The sequence below is a fragment of the Maylandia zebra genome, linkage group LG15 (assembly GCF_041146795.1).
Source record: "Maylandia zebra isolate NMK-2024a linkage group LG15, Mzebra_GT3a, whole genome shotgun sequence".
NCBI classification, from domain to species: Eukaryota; Metazoa; Chordata; class Actinopteri; order Cichliformes; family Cichlidae; genus Maylandia; species Maylandia zebra.
The window spans coordinates 9,715,649-9,732,984 of NC_135181.1; the positions used below are offsets into that span (position 1 = coordinate 9,715,649).

Here is a 17,336-nt window from a genome sequence, read left to right on the forward strand (position 1 = left end):
TTAAATAACTGTTTGATTGTTATTTATCCTTATTTTAGGTTTTGTGCTGTTAGACTACACACTGCCTGTGTATTTCTGTAAATACCATGCAAAGTGACAGTTTGAGCCACTGGTGTTGGGGATCTCCACAACTGATGGAATTATAAATGCAGAAAAGTACTGTCAGAGTTTGATTGACCACGTAATGCCATCTGGAAAGTGTCTGATTTCCATGTCATTTTTCAGGATGGCAATGATCCCAAACACACATTGATTGTAGTAAAAGCATACCTGGATAGAAAAAACACACAACTGAGCACTTTACTCATGGATTTGGCTCCACAGTCTCTCAGCCTCAACGCCATTGGAGCAGTGTGGATCATCTTGACAGAGAACAGGGCAAAAGGCAACTTTTCAATTTTGGACATGAGGAGGGATTCAAGAATTTGGAATAGTACTGTAAAAACAACGCTTTTTTAATTTGTCCCAGTTGGAAAAGCAGAGGTGGAAAAAATAAAATCAGCATGTCAAATACTGGCATGGCTTCAGACACAGTTGATGGGAGCTACTAGTAATGCTGAAAAATATTTGTGTTTTACCTGTATGCTGTCACAAAGACTATGTTAAAAAGAATTACAAGAATATTGCCAGCAGAAAAAAAAGAAAGACAATCAGTGTGCAAGACCAGAAGCAAAAAGGAATGGATGAGTGTCCTCATGCAAAATCATAAATTTAGGGAAATAAATTATTTCTTTTACACAGGACGAGGATAAACTAAATGAACTAACACATAAACTAACACTAATTTAATCCAGATTAAAATTGTGTGGATTTATATGGTGTCAAAGACATGAAATGACTGTTTATATACTTAATTAATCTTTATGAAGAATTTGTTTTGTTTTGTTCTCTCCTGAAAATTCAGCAAATGTCTTATCATGTTTTCACTGTTAGAATGGACTGTAATAAATGACTTGTGTTTCCACTGTGTGTGTGTGTATGTATGTGTGTGTGAGTGTTACAGCCCCAGTCTCTGTGTCTGCGTGCGCTGGTGTGTGCAGGTGTATGACTGCTGCTTATGCTCCATCTGCTTCTGCCGCTGATGAGTAAAGCCATGAAATAGATCCAGCTGGAGATGTGCAGAGGAGCTTGAGGCCTCCTGGGAAATCATCCACACTTCCACCAGCACCATGTTGTCCACTTCCTTTGCACCCCAGAGAGCTATCAATAAGTGGGTAATTGAATTTTAAGCACAAACACTGCTGTCAAATGAGTGTTGCTGTGGTGGTGGTGGTGGTGTGTGTGTGTGTGTGTGTGCGTGTGCGTGTGTGTGCGTGTGTGTGTGTCTGATGAGGCATGTTTAGCTGTGTGAACATGGTGATGCTCTCTGCGGACTTTGCGCAGAGAGGATGAATGTTTAATCCATTAAATAACAATTACAGCCTGTAATGGTCCAGAGAGGCTGGTGGAAGAAGGGAGAGAGGAAACATAGCTGGACTGTTCACAAGCCTCTAAACAGCGTGCATCCATTAAATGCGATTATCGGCATACACGTGCAGACAAAATGAAGATGTAAGACTAATAACATGTGCATAGATTCTCTGTAATGCTCTCAAGTTAATACATGTGTCTTGTTTTAACACTAAGGTGATTTCTGGGGTGTTTTATAACCTTAAGGGGATGCATAAATGCTCTGCACTTATATACACACGTGTAGATGACATTTAAGTATTTATCACTGTGTTTGATTTAGTGTATTTAATACAGGTAATGCTTGTGACCTTGTGATCTTTTAAATGGAAAAAAGGAACACTTCAAGTCTAAACATGCTACAGCTCACACCTTGGGAAGATATCTCCTCCTATAATCATTATGCAAGAGGGTATGTTAGGTTGGCCGGCTCTCTCTTGGAAATGAGATTTAAATCTCAATCAGTCTTTTCACCTGGATAAGTAACGGATAATGACATAATGAATGAAAGATACTCTATGATATAGCTTGTAGCACTTAAAATGCTAAATATTTATGATGTAAGAAAGGGAATTATTGTTTGTTCTTTCCTCCAAAGTGCCTCAAAGGTCCTCATTAAATGAAAGGATCTTAAAGTATGATTTGTCTTCTGCGCATCCTGAATTCAAATTAATTTAATGGTAAATGGAGAGAAATCAAACCACAAGTTGGCAGCTGTATTACAAAGTGCCAAAATAAATGATAATGATGCAAGCGCACCTATGGCTCTGCAGCCTTATAGCTTATTTAATTCAGTGACCTCTGAACTCACTTGTAAGCACACAATGTCTGAACTTGGATTCGGTTAATGGTGTTGCCAGTATTTTTATTTAATTATGGGAAACGTTCATAAGAAGAGGCATGTCACAGTAATAAAATAAATAAATGTAAAAATAAATGGGTGAACAGATGTTTGAGGAAATTACATTTCCACTCCAGCTGTAAAGGAAATATGTGGTCTGCATAATAAAATAATATTCTAGTGGCTTTGAAATAGCAACTATGTTAATTAATGGTCATTCATGCGAATCAGGAGGCTAAAAGGAGACGGTGGAGAAGATGTCCCAAAAGTGTGACTATTTTATTGATTTAATTGTTAGAAAGACTAAAAACATCTACACTTGATATGAAGAAAAGGTATCTTATTGCCAACATCAGTGCGAATACTGACTTACATGTTTTGTGAACTTGGCAATATAGTTTGTGTTTAAATAGCTGAGTGCTCATGAGATAGTGTTTTATAGTATTTATGTTTGTGAATCTGTCAGTGTGCTGCAAATAAGGAAATCGGATCATTTTGCATATATGTGTTTGGCACATATAAACTGACATTAAAGACAAAAAGGTATACGGGTAAGATTTGCCTGATCACACTAACACACTGACCTTTACCCTGACCAGACAAACACCGCTCACACTCCCAGCTCGATGAACGCGGTTTGTCAGTGCGATCGTTAAGTTGCACTCGTGATCCAAAATGAGTTTGCTAGCTGTGGATTTCTCATGCTGCTCACACAATGGCCTGTATACGGGAGCTGCCTGGTGGCATTGCTTAATTAGGCGAACAGTTGATTCATTTGCACTAATTGACAGCTAATTAAAGGAGTGAGGGCACATCAAGCTGATGTCCCTCTGAGCTGGGCCTTGACTGCGGATGATCATAGGGAGAACATATTATGGAATATTGAATCTTCTGAGAACCAGCTGCCATTAGAAGAGGCCTCAAACATATGGACCAGTCTGTGAGGCTGTGAGTGTTTAAACAGGCTCATCCTACAGTGTTGAAATGCAGCCTGTAGAGCCCAGCTGCTTATGAGCCAAGGCTTCATTGATTGCTAGAAAAAAAGAGAGCGAATAGGACCTAGAATTGGTGTAAAATGCTGTATAATCAACAAACAGGAAAGATTTACAAGCAAGTACCATCAGAAATGTAAAAATGACACCTTCTGCCCACCAACATAACAAACTGAGCTCTGGAAACAGAAAAAAATGTTTTACCAAAATCTACATTAGATTTAAAATGTAAAGTTTACAATTCTTATACAACAATGGATAAAAGACCACTGATGGACATGTAAAGAAGAGTGGTCCATAATTTCTCCACAATGATATGACAGACTGATAAAGTCACAGAGAAAACAAACACTCATGTTATTACTGCTAAATGTGGTTCTATAGAATTTCACACACTGCTTTTGTTAAATAAATAATGATGAGGTGTATTTAAATCATTACAAGGCCGGGTAAAGACCAGGTGAGATTTTATACATCCTGATATGCAAAATCTTAACAATGGCAGAAAGCATACTATCTTTTTACAATTAGCTATCATTAGGTTTTTCTGCTATAAAGTGCTGTCACTGGTACTAGAGGAGCTTGACTGTAATGTTTGATACTGTATTTACACTGTGTGGTCATGTAAAAACAGAAGATAAATATTAGAAGAGTGGATCCTCCCATCAGCAACCTTTACAGCTCTTTTAACTCCAATTACAGACGAGATCAGCAGAAATTTGGATACTTCATAATAAGACTCTAACTTGAAACATATTGGAATACTATACTATTTGTCATGGGCTGTACTGGCAAGAGTTTTATTTGTTCTTTTCTATGTTTCAATTTTTTAAATGTCTGCAAGTGTTGAATTTCTTGCACTTTACTCACAAGATTTAAAATAATCCTTGATATTTATCAGAATGGTAAAAATGTAACTCTATTTGGGATTTTCATTATTTTCAGCATCTATGTTACTGCTAAAATGAAATGAATGTCTGTCTGGAGTTCCCTGAGAGACGTTTGCAGGCTCTCCTTGGGCCAGGCACCACACTCTCCACAGGAAACCAGGAATAGGCTGTCTTCATGTCTGCTGGTGCTGCCCATGTGAATCACAAAAAGACAATTAGGGGCTTATTAGGGTCTTGGGGCGATGCAGCTCACGGGGCGTCCGCTTGCCGGTTTGCCCCCAGTTTTGAGCCACTGCCATAGCTGAAAACAGTCAGGGGCATTGTCTCACCTAATTACACTAAATGGGCCCCTTTTTGTGCTGCTGCTGCTGCTGCCATGCCTGTCTAGTTCCCTTCACCTGCCTAACTGCTAGTCCCTGTCTACTGTGGACATGTGCTAATTAGACAAGAAATGGGCCCAAGTAATTATGTCAATTCTTGTTAGGAGCAGCCACAATGTGTAATGTTATTTTGTCAAGAAACTTTTGGCGTTGGGGGGGGGGGGGGGGGGGGGGGGGGGGGGGTGTCTCTCCCACGTTTCTCATAGTGTTTTCCTCATTACGCCAATAACACATCTGCACATGCAACAGGGGAATGCGGCACACTCGGCAAGTCCCCGACAAACTTCAGAGCGTAAATAGATGCACTCATTCAGAAATGGAGACTATAGAATGGCAATGGCATGAAGTTATTGCCCTAATTAATGCTTTGTGCCCACAGAGCAAACTGTTGATGCACTGGTGCCACATTGTTAGGACTGTGAGAGATTTTTTGTCTTCTTTGCTCTAATGGGATGTTTTGATCAACGGCTGTTTGGTGACCCAGCTCCTCTTCTTAAATGCCAAGCTCTGGGAAATGGCAATTAGCTAGATTAGTAGAGCCATTTCGGGAGTCTCAAACATAGACAAAGATCAGACAGGGGCAGATGAAACTCTAACATGACAAAACAAACCATGCCTGATATTTATATATATAAATTACAGTAAATTTTTGCATGTCACCCAACAACATTCAGTCCTGACTTTTATTTATAACCAAATCATTACTTGTCATTGTACATGGATATTTTCACAGATTTAATTAGTGTCTGCAAAATTATCTCAGTAGAATTACAGCATATTATTGCTTTAGTCCTTTCAGGGATCGGAGATACAGAAATAGAAAACAAACTACATTTGAAGGGATTACAAGTAACAGTGTGCAGTCAACTAAACTGTCAAGTAATCTGGGACACTTTTTAGTTAGTCAATTGGGACACTGAGGAAAACCCTTTGTGTAACATTAAACTATGTTCATGCAGTTTCTTTTTGATAATTTTGTGTTGTATTGATATAATAAAATGTATTTATTCTGGCCCTAAAGTTTTATCAAACATCAGTTGTTGCACATTTTTTGAGATACGAAGGGTTCAAATAAAATGGGATATTAAACTACAAAGAGTAAAAAAAAACATTTCAGTACTATAATTTGAGAACATAATGTAATAAAACATTTGCATAGCATTAAATTATTAGAACAGTAGTATATGCCACTCTGTTGCTAGAAAGCAGACATTTGTCTGTGTCAGTGTCTCCCTATACTCAACTAAAGTTTCTCTCATCTTCTACCTTCTCTTTCTTTTCTTTTTTCTTTTCTTTTCTTTTCAGCATGCTGTCTGGATGATAACAACTATAAAATCTATCACTCAAAATGCCTCATTTATTCTCTCCTTTTTCAGCGAGTGTCAGCTAAATAGCAGTCTGTGTGCTACATGTTAATATGAAAAAATAACAATTTATCCATTTATCAGTGCTGGAAAACAGCTTCCATGCGTTAGTGAGTGTTTTTTGCATGTTTGTGAACATTTACATAGAGGTATAAAGATTTTGACTCATTATTTAGGAATGTTCTTTTTTTAATTGGCTTATCAACCTTGTTAATGACAGTAAGATTAGGCCTGCCATGCAGTTTGTTTCACATTTTGTAATTAAATTGGTGAGAATGCCAGTATTTTAACCCAGATTGTGGCACATAAGGTGGGAAACATCTTTTTTTTTTAATTCTTTTAAAAAATTTGATATTATTGTAACACAACTAAAATTATTTAAAATAACAGAACAAATTAATATCAGAGAAGAAGACAAAATAATAATAATAATAATAATTTTTTATGTTTTTGGACCAAACAACGTCAAAAAATAATAATAATTTCGTCATAACACTTAATCTGCTTGCAGGTTTATTCCAAACTACTTTTAAGTTTTTTTTCCATGTGTCTTATTTCTCTTTTTGAATCAATTAGAGATGTACTGTAATGATACAACAAATGTCTGTCTATCTGCTGTGTGTGTGTGTGTGTGTGTGTGTGTGTGTGTGTGTGTGTGTGTGTGTGTGTGTGTGTGTGTGTGTGTGTGTGAAAGAGAGAGAGAGAAACCTTATTACCATGGCTATTTGGTATGGCATTGATCTCTTTATTCACTCTAATAAATTGTCCCTGAAGTCCCTGAAGGTAATCTCATTTTCACTGTTCTCTTCTCTCCCAACTTTTTTAAGATATTTGGGTCATTTTAAAAATTTTAAACATTGTGCCTCAAACTAAATAAAAATGTGATGTAGTGCAGAGTCCTGATATTATCAGGCTTTTCTCTTAGGTTGCAGGGTGACGCGCAGCGTTAAAACCTGACGCTCTGGGCGACGACAGTGAGCCAATAATCGGCTTGATCGGGTTGATGCCACATCTCGAGATCACATTACCCATTACCAACCAACCAACAATAACCGACAGCAAACCTGGGGTTGACTGCCTGACGCTCTGGTGCCAAACAGTCCCACAGGAACCACCTATTTATTTATTTATTCATCACCACATGTCCCATTGACAATACCGCATCTCCGCAACGCGTCCACTCATCTCCATAAACTCTCCTCTGCGTAATTGTCCGCCCAGATGTCCGAAAGTGTGCCTCAAATTATCTCCGAACGATTGAAACCCGGCAATAATTGATTAATAGCTGATTAGAGCAGATTAGGTTCGAGGAGGGAAAAGAGGGGGAAACGGGACTATTTTCATTCCATTTCACAACTCACTGGCTTTGGATTTGATCTGAGGTTTATTCTATGACAAATGAAGGGAAGCTGCAGAAGATTTCCCCTGACATCCTGAAGACCTCTTCCGTTTGCTCTCACTTTTGAAATCGGATTAACCCACTGAAACACTGCGCAACCTTTCAGCCGCGGGTTTGTGATATCAGACCTCAAGCTAAAAAAAAAAAAGACACTTGGGTGGGTGTTGTTGGGAAACAATCTGTTGCTGTATTGTGCGCTGCCGTTTGGTCCGCTGTTTGTCTCGTTTATAATTGCCATCCGGGTGTGTCCTAAATACCCCGAACTGGGACAGTGTATTCTTTATCATGTGGCTCTCCACAGAAGAAAAAAAGGGGAGGGGAGGGGAGGCTTAATAACCTATCAACAGATGCGCAGACCGCTACCAAAGACAAAACGTTTAGTGCGCAACCCTAATTAGAATATGCAAATCACCGTGTGAGTTATGTGGGACGCTTGGAGCTGCTAACGGATCAATCAGAGAAGGAGATGAATTAATTGATTAATTGATAGGAGGTGTTGACCAGATGTGAGTGTATGAGCCCTTCCTTAAATTTGACCTATGAAAGATTTCCTTTTTTCCTTCCTTTTGTTCTTTATATCAAAGAGAATTGGTCCCTCTATTTATTATTGGCATAATTCATGAGAAAGCATGGCTGTTATTAAGATGAATTTGCACGTCAGAACAACTATTTCATAGCATGATTATTTCGCGTCTTTAACGGACGAATTAACTAATTATGGCCTCCTTTGTGAAATGTAGTGTTTATCGATTAATACAGCTTTTAGGGCCTTCATAATACCCTTATTGTTCTAAGAAAACAAACACAAATATCGGGCTTATTAAAGAGGGTAGAAGCACAATTTTATCCAGGTTTAAGTTACATTAAATTATATTCATATATATTCTTGTTTTCTTTGTTTGTTATTTAGTTATTTTGCCAGTAATTTTCAATACTGACATCGTTTGATGCTGATTTCCTGGACTTGATGGGTTAATCCGGCTGTTTAAACTCAATGAGTCGGATCAGATGATCACACATAGAAATGCCAAGAGCTGCAGTGAAAGTAAGCCTTATTCTCGATGTAAGACAGGGGAAAAGAGTATACGCTGTCATTTCAAACCCAAAGTTTTTCCGATGAGGGTCTATAAAGCAGCTCCTTAAACTGTAATAGTGATTGATCATCACCAGGCTAGTAGCTGTTTTACAGAAAATCCATGAAAATATATTCCGTATGTGCGATAATAAAGCTCCGGAGCAACCACAAACTTAGTATGCAGTCTCTCCTCTCTTGTGATTGGCTGCCGCCTGTTGAATAAAAAGAGCAGTGGAGATAAAGAGAGAGAGTCACATTGCGGACTGCACCGGGGACTCTAGCTTTTTTTCTTTCTTTTCTTTTTTTTGGAGGGAGCGGAACAAAAAGTGGGATCATGACGGGGGAGGAGGGAGCAGTGCATTCAGACTCAGAGAATAAACAGAAATCAGCTTCACAGACTTGCGTGAGCCACGGGGGAGCCCACCAACAGCCGCCTGCAACCTGGAAGATGGCCCCCACTGCGCAGCGGCGCACCGGCTTTGGGATCCAGGAGCTGCTCGGCCTAAACATAGAGCCGCCGGCGGCACCGAGGCGACCGCTGGAAGCTCTGCCGCACAGGGCGCACATTCTGGCCGCCAGGTCAGCCCTGGGACATGGAGGCCTCGGGGTCGGCGTAAGCTTATTGCGACCAGAGAGCATACACTCGTTTTACAGCCAGCCTGCTTTTCTGGAGGTGCTGTCAGAGGCGCAAAATGTGCACCTGCAGCCGCTGCACAGGACAACGCGCGTGGACTCTGAAATGGACGCGCAGCACTCCACCAGCTCCGGTGAGACTTCATGTCGCTGAAGCACGAGGATAGTTTCAGTCAGTCGGAGTGTTTGTAATATTTAAGTTTATGTGAAGATTAAAATGTCATGTCAAATCCCCGAACCAACGTGAGGCAACAGGGAAAAAATGTCTCACTAAAAGCAAATGAGAAAAAGAAGAAACGAGAAGTTGTGTTGAAAATGCGCAAGTTAGGGTCGAACGGAAAAGGCCTTTGTATTTATATTTATTAAATTATTCATAAAATAGTTTTTTTTTTAACATGGCTGTGGTTTTTTTTTTTTTTTATTCCAGGTGTGATGTGACACATTTTCAATTTTCCATTATAATATCTGTGTTGTTTTTATATTTATTTATCATTTGTCATCAAAGAAGATGAATATGATAATTTAAATAAATAATCGGCTCCAGTTTGTTATTCTAATTATTATTAGTAGTAGTAGCAGTAGTAGTAGTATTGTTATCAGTAATAATATTTTTTAACCTTTAACCTTTAAAATCATCCACAGATTCTGATGATATAAGCTCCTCCGGCGATCAGAAATTCTCCAAATCCTCTATGGGTCAGAGCAAGAAACGAAAGAAAAGACGACACAGGTAAAAACAAAACAAACAAACAAAAAAAAAACCCGAAAGAAATATTAGGTCGTTATTTGTCGGTTTGGCCTTCAAGACACAGTGACTGTCATATATGATCGGTGAAGCTCACGTGAGCTTACGGTGTTTTATTTAATGCCGTATTTGGCGTAAGAATAAGGAGATTTTTCTGATTTCCTTCTGGATTTTCTTTTTGACTTTTCTTTTTAACGTGTTCTTGTTGCTTTTTTCTTTATAAAAATATGAAGGATATATATTTTTATTTTTCGTTTTGTTTTTTTCTGTATTTGTATTTATTCACAAGACACAAGATATATTCATATTTATAGGTGATTAAATCTGAAGTCACCGTTTTCTGCTTTAAGTGGTGCCTACATTAAAAATGTAACTAAGCTGATATCAACTAAAAATAATAAAATACTTTATTATGATATTTTTTCATAAAAAGATATTTCCTGAAAAATAAAAACCAGGTGAAATGAATGAACAGGCACAAGAAAAGCCATCATCACTGATAACTAATCAGACTGAAAGCATGATTGATTTTAAAAAGACTAAAAAGGCATCCAATCGTTTTTGGTCTTTTATTTTTCCTGCAGAACAATTTTCACATCCTATCAGCTGGAGGAGCTGGAGAAAGCTTTTAATGAGGCTCACTATCCAGACGTCTATGCCAGAGAAATGCTCTCCATGAAGACTGAGCTACCAGAAGACAGAATACAGGTGGGATCATGTCTCTGCATGAAAGCAGAAATCCACAATCTGATATCTTATATTTTCCACATGAAGATGTTTTCATCAGCTAACATTTTGATGTCTTTGACATCAAAATGTGGGCAGGTGATTCAGCTATTTGGTGCAATATGAACACTACCTCAGAGGTGACATCTTCTGTCACTATAGCAGACAGATAGAGCCAGCAGTCACCTGCTCCATCATCATCTTCACAAGGTCTTCACATTAGCAGGCACTTCACCTTCACACTGTAATTAGTTAATAGAGGAGAACTTATCACGTCTCTTCCTGGGAGAGGCAGGCCGCAGCCCTGAAATGAAATGATAACTACATAGAAATTAATTAGCAGAGGTCAGCGGCTGAGCAGGGGCCAGTGCCCGGCTGCTACGAGCATTTTAATTTCCCGTGATATTTGAGCGCCTGTCTCCCATCGACCAGGCCTGGAAATTAACTTATTTTTCAATCAGCCTCTTTGCCCCCCTCGGGTCACCTCGCAGGAAGCAAAGACACACACGCTGTCATGCACACTCACACTGCTGCTGTCAAAAAGCATGATTGCTCATCTGGGGCCCATCTTTTTATGAGATGGAGGTTATCGTCACATCTACCTGAATAGCTTTCCAGACCCAGCTTTCATCGTTTTTAATTCCAGGTCTGCAAAACGCATGCACGCACACACACACGCATGCTCATGTCCACACACACACTGGCACACGCACTCCACACACCATTTCTTACAATCTCATCCTGCATCCACGGCCATTTTAGGATGCTCATTTTCCCCCCCTGTTTTCCTCATCCATATTCACAAGCAGGCTGAGATGATTACACGGTCTGGCCTGGTGGAAATCAATTTAGGCACCTGAAATAGAAACACACACACACACAGGATAAGCATGCACGGGCTCAACACATTTGTACTGAAAATTAAAGTCCAGTTTGTGTGTTCAGACTCATACTGTGCAACACGTGCATGTGCAAAAGAAAACATTTTTAAGAAGATGTTTTTTAAGCCTCATTCCAATCTACCAGTCATATCCCAGTGCAACAAATAAAATATTACTGCACTCTGACGTGAATTGTATTATAAGGAGTTCAAAAAGCTGCAAAACGTTGAAATTAAAGGAAAATGACTCTTTAAATTTTTTTCAGAGCTTCAGAATTTTCCATTGTGCAACAATATTTGTCATTTCTGCAGAATGTCTCCAAATGTGTTTCCATATCACACACATGTTAATTGCATGCTAGACAATATTTTCCACTTCTGATATCACATGTTCTGCTCCCACATGCATAAACAGCCTTTATAACAGGGGTGCCAAACATAAGGGCCAGGGGCTAGAATCAGCCCGCCAAAGAAATATGTGAAGGACATAAACTTTAGACTTTTAACTCTATTTTCATACGTTTTACAGCTTTTCCTACTGAAAAAGACCTCCTCTGAGACCATTCATACTATAACAACGTAAATAAGTAATAGATAAACCATGAAATGACAGAAAGGCCCTGTATTTTAACGTCTAGTCTAGAAATGTATGATGTGCACAGTTGTTATATCTGACAGTCACTAGTCAATCTCCTGATTAGTTTAGCAGAGGCTAGCTAAGAAAACTGGTTTCAAGAGCTAACATAGACACACATATTCCAGCTGTTCAGCCAGAGTCACTTTAGGTCCTTGTTCGTCAGGACACATGAGCGTGAAATTTCTTACAGGGCAGCTGTGGCTACAACTGTAGCTTGCCTCCACCAGTGTGTGAATGTGATAGTGAATGAATAGTGGCACTGTAAAGGGCTTTGGGTGCCTTGAAAAGTGCTATATAAATCCAATCCATTATTATTAAAAACCAGAATAAAAATCCATCAAACATTTCCATTGAATAAATAGAGAAAAGTCTGTGTGATAAGCTAACAGAATTTTTTGTAATTTTACATTTAAAAAAAATCTCAGGGATTACATAAAACATTCTCACCACTTAAAATTATCTGTCCAGGTGTGGTTTCAAAACCGTCGGGCCAAATGGAGAAAAAGGGAGAAGTGCTGGGGGCGCAGCAGTGTGATGGCAGAGTACGGCCTGTATGGAGCCATGGTCCGCCATTCCATCCCGCTGCCCGAGTCCATCCTCAAGTCAGCCAAGGAGGGCAGCACAGACTCTTACGCGCCGTGGTTACTGGGTGAGTCCCATGGGTACTACATGTCAATCGCCTCCCTCACAACTCTTATTAATTATGAATCATCCTCCATCATTTGATATGCATTTAAAAAAATACACATCAGAAGCACATTTTGCAGAAATCTGCTAACACTCTCCTTTCTTTGACTGATAAATCAAATGCTAAACAATTAAAACAATCTTCTTTTATTTTGGTTGAATCCGCCTTTAAGTTATCTGTCCAAAAAAAGTCTCTTGATGCAAAAAGAAAAAAAAACCCTATATATTTGTGGACTGTGTTTGAGATTGAGTTGTGTCCTACGAGGACGGGGGTTAGCTTGCCTGAAATCAGGAGCCAATAAAAGCCTCAGCATCTCATTAAAAAGGTAGAAGTCAATACAGTGATAATCCTACTTCATCAGGGCAGATTAGACCAGATCTCCTCTCTCACCTCATGTCAATTGATTAGTTTAAATCAGTTACGTAACTCTAATTGAATAATAGGTTCTATTTGCCAATCTATCCCCTATGTATGGATCATTCCTTAACGCTCCTTTTTTTTTACTTCACTGTCAAACATCTCAGTACGTTCGTTAAACTCACAGAAATAATCACAACAGGAAAGCTCTTTCATCTGTGACTTCTCCGTTCTCTTCTTTAAAAAAATACTGTTTTCCTGTCCAGGTATGCACAAGAAGTCTCTTGAAAATATCCACACGTCTCCAGGAAAAGCCCAGAGCCTGACACCGCCACCAGCTTCACCGGCACAAGAGAAATTGGTGGATAAAGTGATAGAGGAGGATAAGCCGAAGCAGAATAAAGACACCGGTTCACCGATTTCTAAAGAGGAACTGAGGGAGAACAGTATTGCTGCGCTGCGAGCGAAGGCGCTGGAGCACAGCGCTAAGATGCTCGGGACAGTTTCTGACAGAACAAACATTCACGTACCTCGTAAAGAGGAGGCTGAGGAGGAGTTGACGGAGAAGGAAACGGCGAAAGTGAGGAGAAACTGAAAGAGGCTACGGGATGCGCTCTGCAGAGTGGCAGTTCTAATGTTCAGAGGCGGCAGTCTTATTGTGTTGGTTAAACTGAATCTTGATGCACGCGGAGTCACTTTGTGTTATCATACGTTCCCTTAGGTTTATGTCTGAAGTCAAGTCTTTAGCTCTGCTGACTGATTGAGCTTCAATAACTCAAATGTTGTAATGTTTGTACAGCTAACCAAAAATGCACAACACATTTGTGCATGTCTTCTCCTGCAGCTGATGAGGAAGGGAAGGGAGGAGCACAGAAATGTTTTCTTTTGAGTTCATAATGCCAGGTGGCAAATTAAAAGGAAAAACCTGACTTCCCCACATCTACAGTTAGAGGATCGAGTGGCTTTGATGTTGTTATTGTGCTGTTGTGACATGGTTTGGATTCACTTGACCCCTTTGGATGGAAACCTTGTTGGAAATCGATGCAAAGTTGATCTGAGCAATCGCTTTCATGCTACGATGAAACGTTTCTGTCCTACTGGATGACACCGCCTCTGTCCACACAGGACACGAGGGATCGTGATTAATTATTCAAAAGTAAGATCATGTGAATTGTGTATAGCCGTAAAGCAGTGGCAGGTTTCGTTTTGTCTAAACCAAATGAGGGAATATATTTTTGAAGAATGCTCTTTGATCAGTGCAGTGGAGCTCAATCAATCCTACGGCACGCTGAACTTGCTCTGGCAGCACATTACCATATAAAAAAAACTTTGTGTTGCTTTTTTTAAATGTAGTGTGTCATTCTTCTGTCATACAGCTTGGCAGCTTTTCATGTAAGCAGAGCCTGGATTCAAGAGACTTTATATAACTTTGACCTCTGACTTTTCTGTGACCCCACATCTCGGCTCGGTAACTGACACAGGTATCACTAAAAACAGTCGATACCAAATCCTGTAAAAAGGTTTCCTCAGCTCTTAAATAAGTGGTGTAAATTTTGAACATGCCCCATAGGTAATATGGCGTTATGTATAGTTAACACCAAGTGTGTGTTTGTTTCTGTATAAATGTAATTGTAGCAATTAAATCTTATTGGTATTTAAATAATGTGCTTTTTGTTGCTTCGTGTGCAGAGTTTGAGAAAGGTACGTTTCACTGTGGAGATTTTATAATGCAATCAAAATAAAACCTAGGTGGTTGGAAGTAACATTAAAAAACTAAACAAAAAAACAATTGAAACTGAGAGGATGAAAGTCATAAGGCCAAAAGCAGTCGTACTGGGATCATATATAATGATAGAAAATGATCTTTAGCCTAAATTAAAATAATGCTGATGCTGAAAGGTGAGCAAATCCAAATCTTTTTAATATACTGTAGTTAACTATAAATCCAGGAATGACCGTCTGTCAAAGACATGTCCTTTAACCTGCTGCATCACTAAGTCCTGCATCTAAAACACGCTTGGTTTAGCTCTGTAAGACAGCACTGAATAAAATCAGCAGGCAGGTCATTCGGCATCTGTTTCAGGCATATTTTGCAGGTTAATCAACCTCTGAAAAGCTGCTGGTACTTGAAAACTATAACCGTTAGGGCAGAGGTTAATGGGAATTTCACACTGACAGCAAGCGATTATGAAAACAGATGGATGGTTTCTTTATAACCTGTTGCAGAATGCACTAAGCGACACTCTGGAGCCTTTTAGCCTTCAATCTCTTTTAATGAGGTCTGTATGAGTTGCAGAACAGAGAAGAAAATAGAACTAAAATAAATACTATACGCCCCTACCCTTACCTAGGGCCACGAGCTGTGGGTAGTGACCGAAAGAACGAGATCGCGGGTACAAGCGGCGGAAATGAGCTTCCTCCAAAGGGTGGCTGGCCTATCCCGAGATAGGGTGAGAAGTTCAGCCATCCGGGAGGGGCTCAGAGTAGAGCCGTAGAGAGTGATGTGCTCCTCCACATCAAAAGGAGCCAGCTGAGGTGGTTCGGGCATCTGACAAGGATGCCACCTGGGCGCCACCTGGGTGAGGTGTTCCAGGCATGTCCCACCGGGAGGAGGCCCCGGGACAGACCCAGGACACGCTGGAGAGATTATATCTGTCGGCTGGCCTGGCCTTGGTGTTCCCCCAGATAAGCCAGAGGAGGTGGCTGGGGAGAGGGAGGTCTGGGCTTCTCTGCTTAGGCTGCTGCCCCCGGATAAAGCGGAAGAAGATGGATGGATGGATGGATGGATGGATGGATGGATGGATGGATGGATGGATGGATGGATAAATACTATTACATATAGTGTTAATATTACATATAAAATTAAAGATGACCCAGTGGTGTGGGGGTTAGCACTGACACCACACAGCAAGCAAGTCCTGGGTTCGAGGACATGTTCTGTGTGGGTTCTCGCAGACTTCTTCCCACAATTCAAACACATGCCTGTCAGGTTGATTCTAAATTAGCTGTACATGTAAATGGTTGTCTATTTCTCTGTTTGCCCGGCAACAGTCTGTTGACCAGTCCAGCTGTGATGGGGTGAAAGGTGGGATAGGATAAGCAGTCAAGAAAATGGATGAATATTAAAAAAAACTGGTGAGTTAAGGTCTTAGAATAAAACATGTTTTTTAGTACAGAAATGACTAACCAACCTACTTAAAAAACCCAGTGAGGACCTGCTGTAGTGACACATGTCATCACAGTTGCATAAGACTGGATAAAGTTTAATTATACCAAAAGTTAGGAAATTAGTGTGCTACAGAAGCCAAAACACACAACCTGTACAACACAGCTTGAATAAACAAGACCTATTATGTTTGTGCTCATCTTTGTTATACACTGAACGTTATGGTGAATGGGGGTACATAAAACATGACTTTAGAATAAGGTGTGCAAGCAGTCCATGTGAGCCAAGGTCCCAGGCAGTTTTTTCTTCTCCTGGATCTACATGATGTCATGTAAAGCAGATCATCCATACCAATCAGAAGAAAGGCCCAGTAGAAGATAAAAGAGGATTATTTTGAATTATGAATCACGCAAAGTTTCTCTAGTAAACTTAAAGAAAAAAGTATGAACCTGGAATTAGGTATGATGGAAGTTTTACTTTTATAAAGTTTATCTCAGCACTTCTTTATCTTTAAAGCAATCCTCACAGTGATGTGTAAAATACAACAAGCAGAACTTTACACTGTTGTAAAGCCTCTGTTTAAGCTCTCATTAATGGGCTGATTGATCCAGATATTGATTGCATTGGATCTATACTAGCACAATATGATTAATACTATGTTTCTATATTTAAGTTGTGTATGCAACCCAATGAATTCTATTAAATTAATATTTTGGGGAAAATAAACAAATATACTTCAAACTGGTATTTATTTGGTGTTGGATCGATACCAACTGCTCTTCTTTACTCACCCTAAATACCACTCTTTTGAGCCAAACAAAGCAGCTCCACTTGGTGGCCACATACGAAAACACTGTTAAGTGAAGTTAAGTACAAGCTGTACGCGGCTGCAGCTGGCATCGTAGGTGGCAGTCTGTAAAGTGAAGACATCAAAGCCAAAGTTAAACTGTACTGCGGATGTTCGTTAATATCCGGGAAGCTCAGCGAAGTTGTTTAAAGCGTTTAAATGTGAAATAATAAAGATTTGTAGATGTAAACTAACATACGTGGCTATGATGGTCCAGCATGCAACGTAAACAGTGAGTCTTATTGTTGAAAGTGGTGGATTTGAGAA

At 39.6% G+C, this 17,336-nt stretch overlaps 1 protein-coding gene across 1 annotated transcript; it reads left to right on the top strand.

Annotated features, from left to right (window-relative positions):
• Nucleotides 1-8,651: 8,651 nt before the first annotated feature.
• LOC101486458 (visual system homeobox 2) lies at nucleotides 8,652-14,710 on the top strand. Its single transcript, XM_004541848.3, has 5 exons — nucleotides 8,652-9,157; nucleotides 9,666-9,753; nucleotides 10,353-10,476; nucleotides 12,480-12,660; nucleotides 13,323-14,710. The coding sequence occupies exons 1-5, from the start codon at nucleotides 8,725-8,727 to the stop codon at nucleotides 13,649-13,651; spliced, it is 1,155 nt and encodes a 384-aa protein (XP_004541905.1). The 5' UTR covers nucleotides 8,652-8,724; the 3' UTR covers nucleotides 13,652-14,710.
• The last annotated feature ends 2,626 nt before the right edge of the window (nucleotides 14,711-17,336 follow it).

Excerpts from the sequence above, each read along its gene's own strand:
- LOC101486458 (XM_004541848.3), top strand. The coding sequence starts at position 8,725 with ATGACGGGGGAGGAGGGAGCAGTGCATTCAGACTCAGAGAATAAACAG. Across the intron at positions 9,158-9,665 it reads GCAGCACTCCACCAGCTCCG|ATTCTGATGATATAAGCTCC; the intron begins GTGAGACTTCAT and ends AATCATCCACAG. Across the intron at positions 9,754-10,352 it reads CGAAAGAAAAGACGACACAG|AACAATTTTCACATCCTATC; the intron begins GTAAAAACAAAA and ends TTTTTCCTGCAG.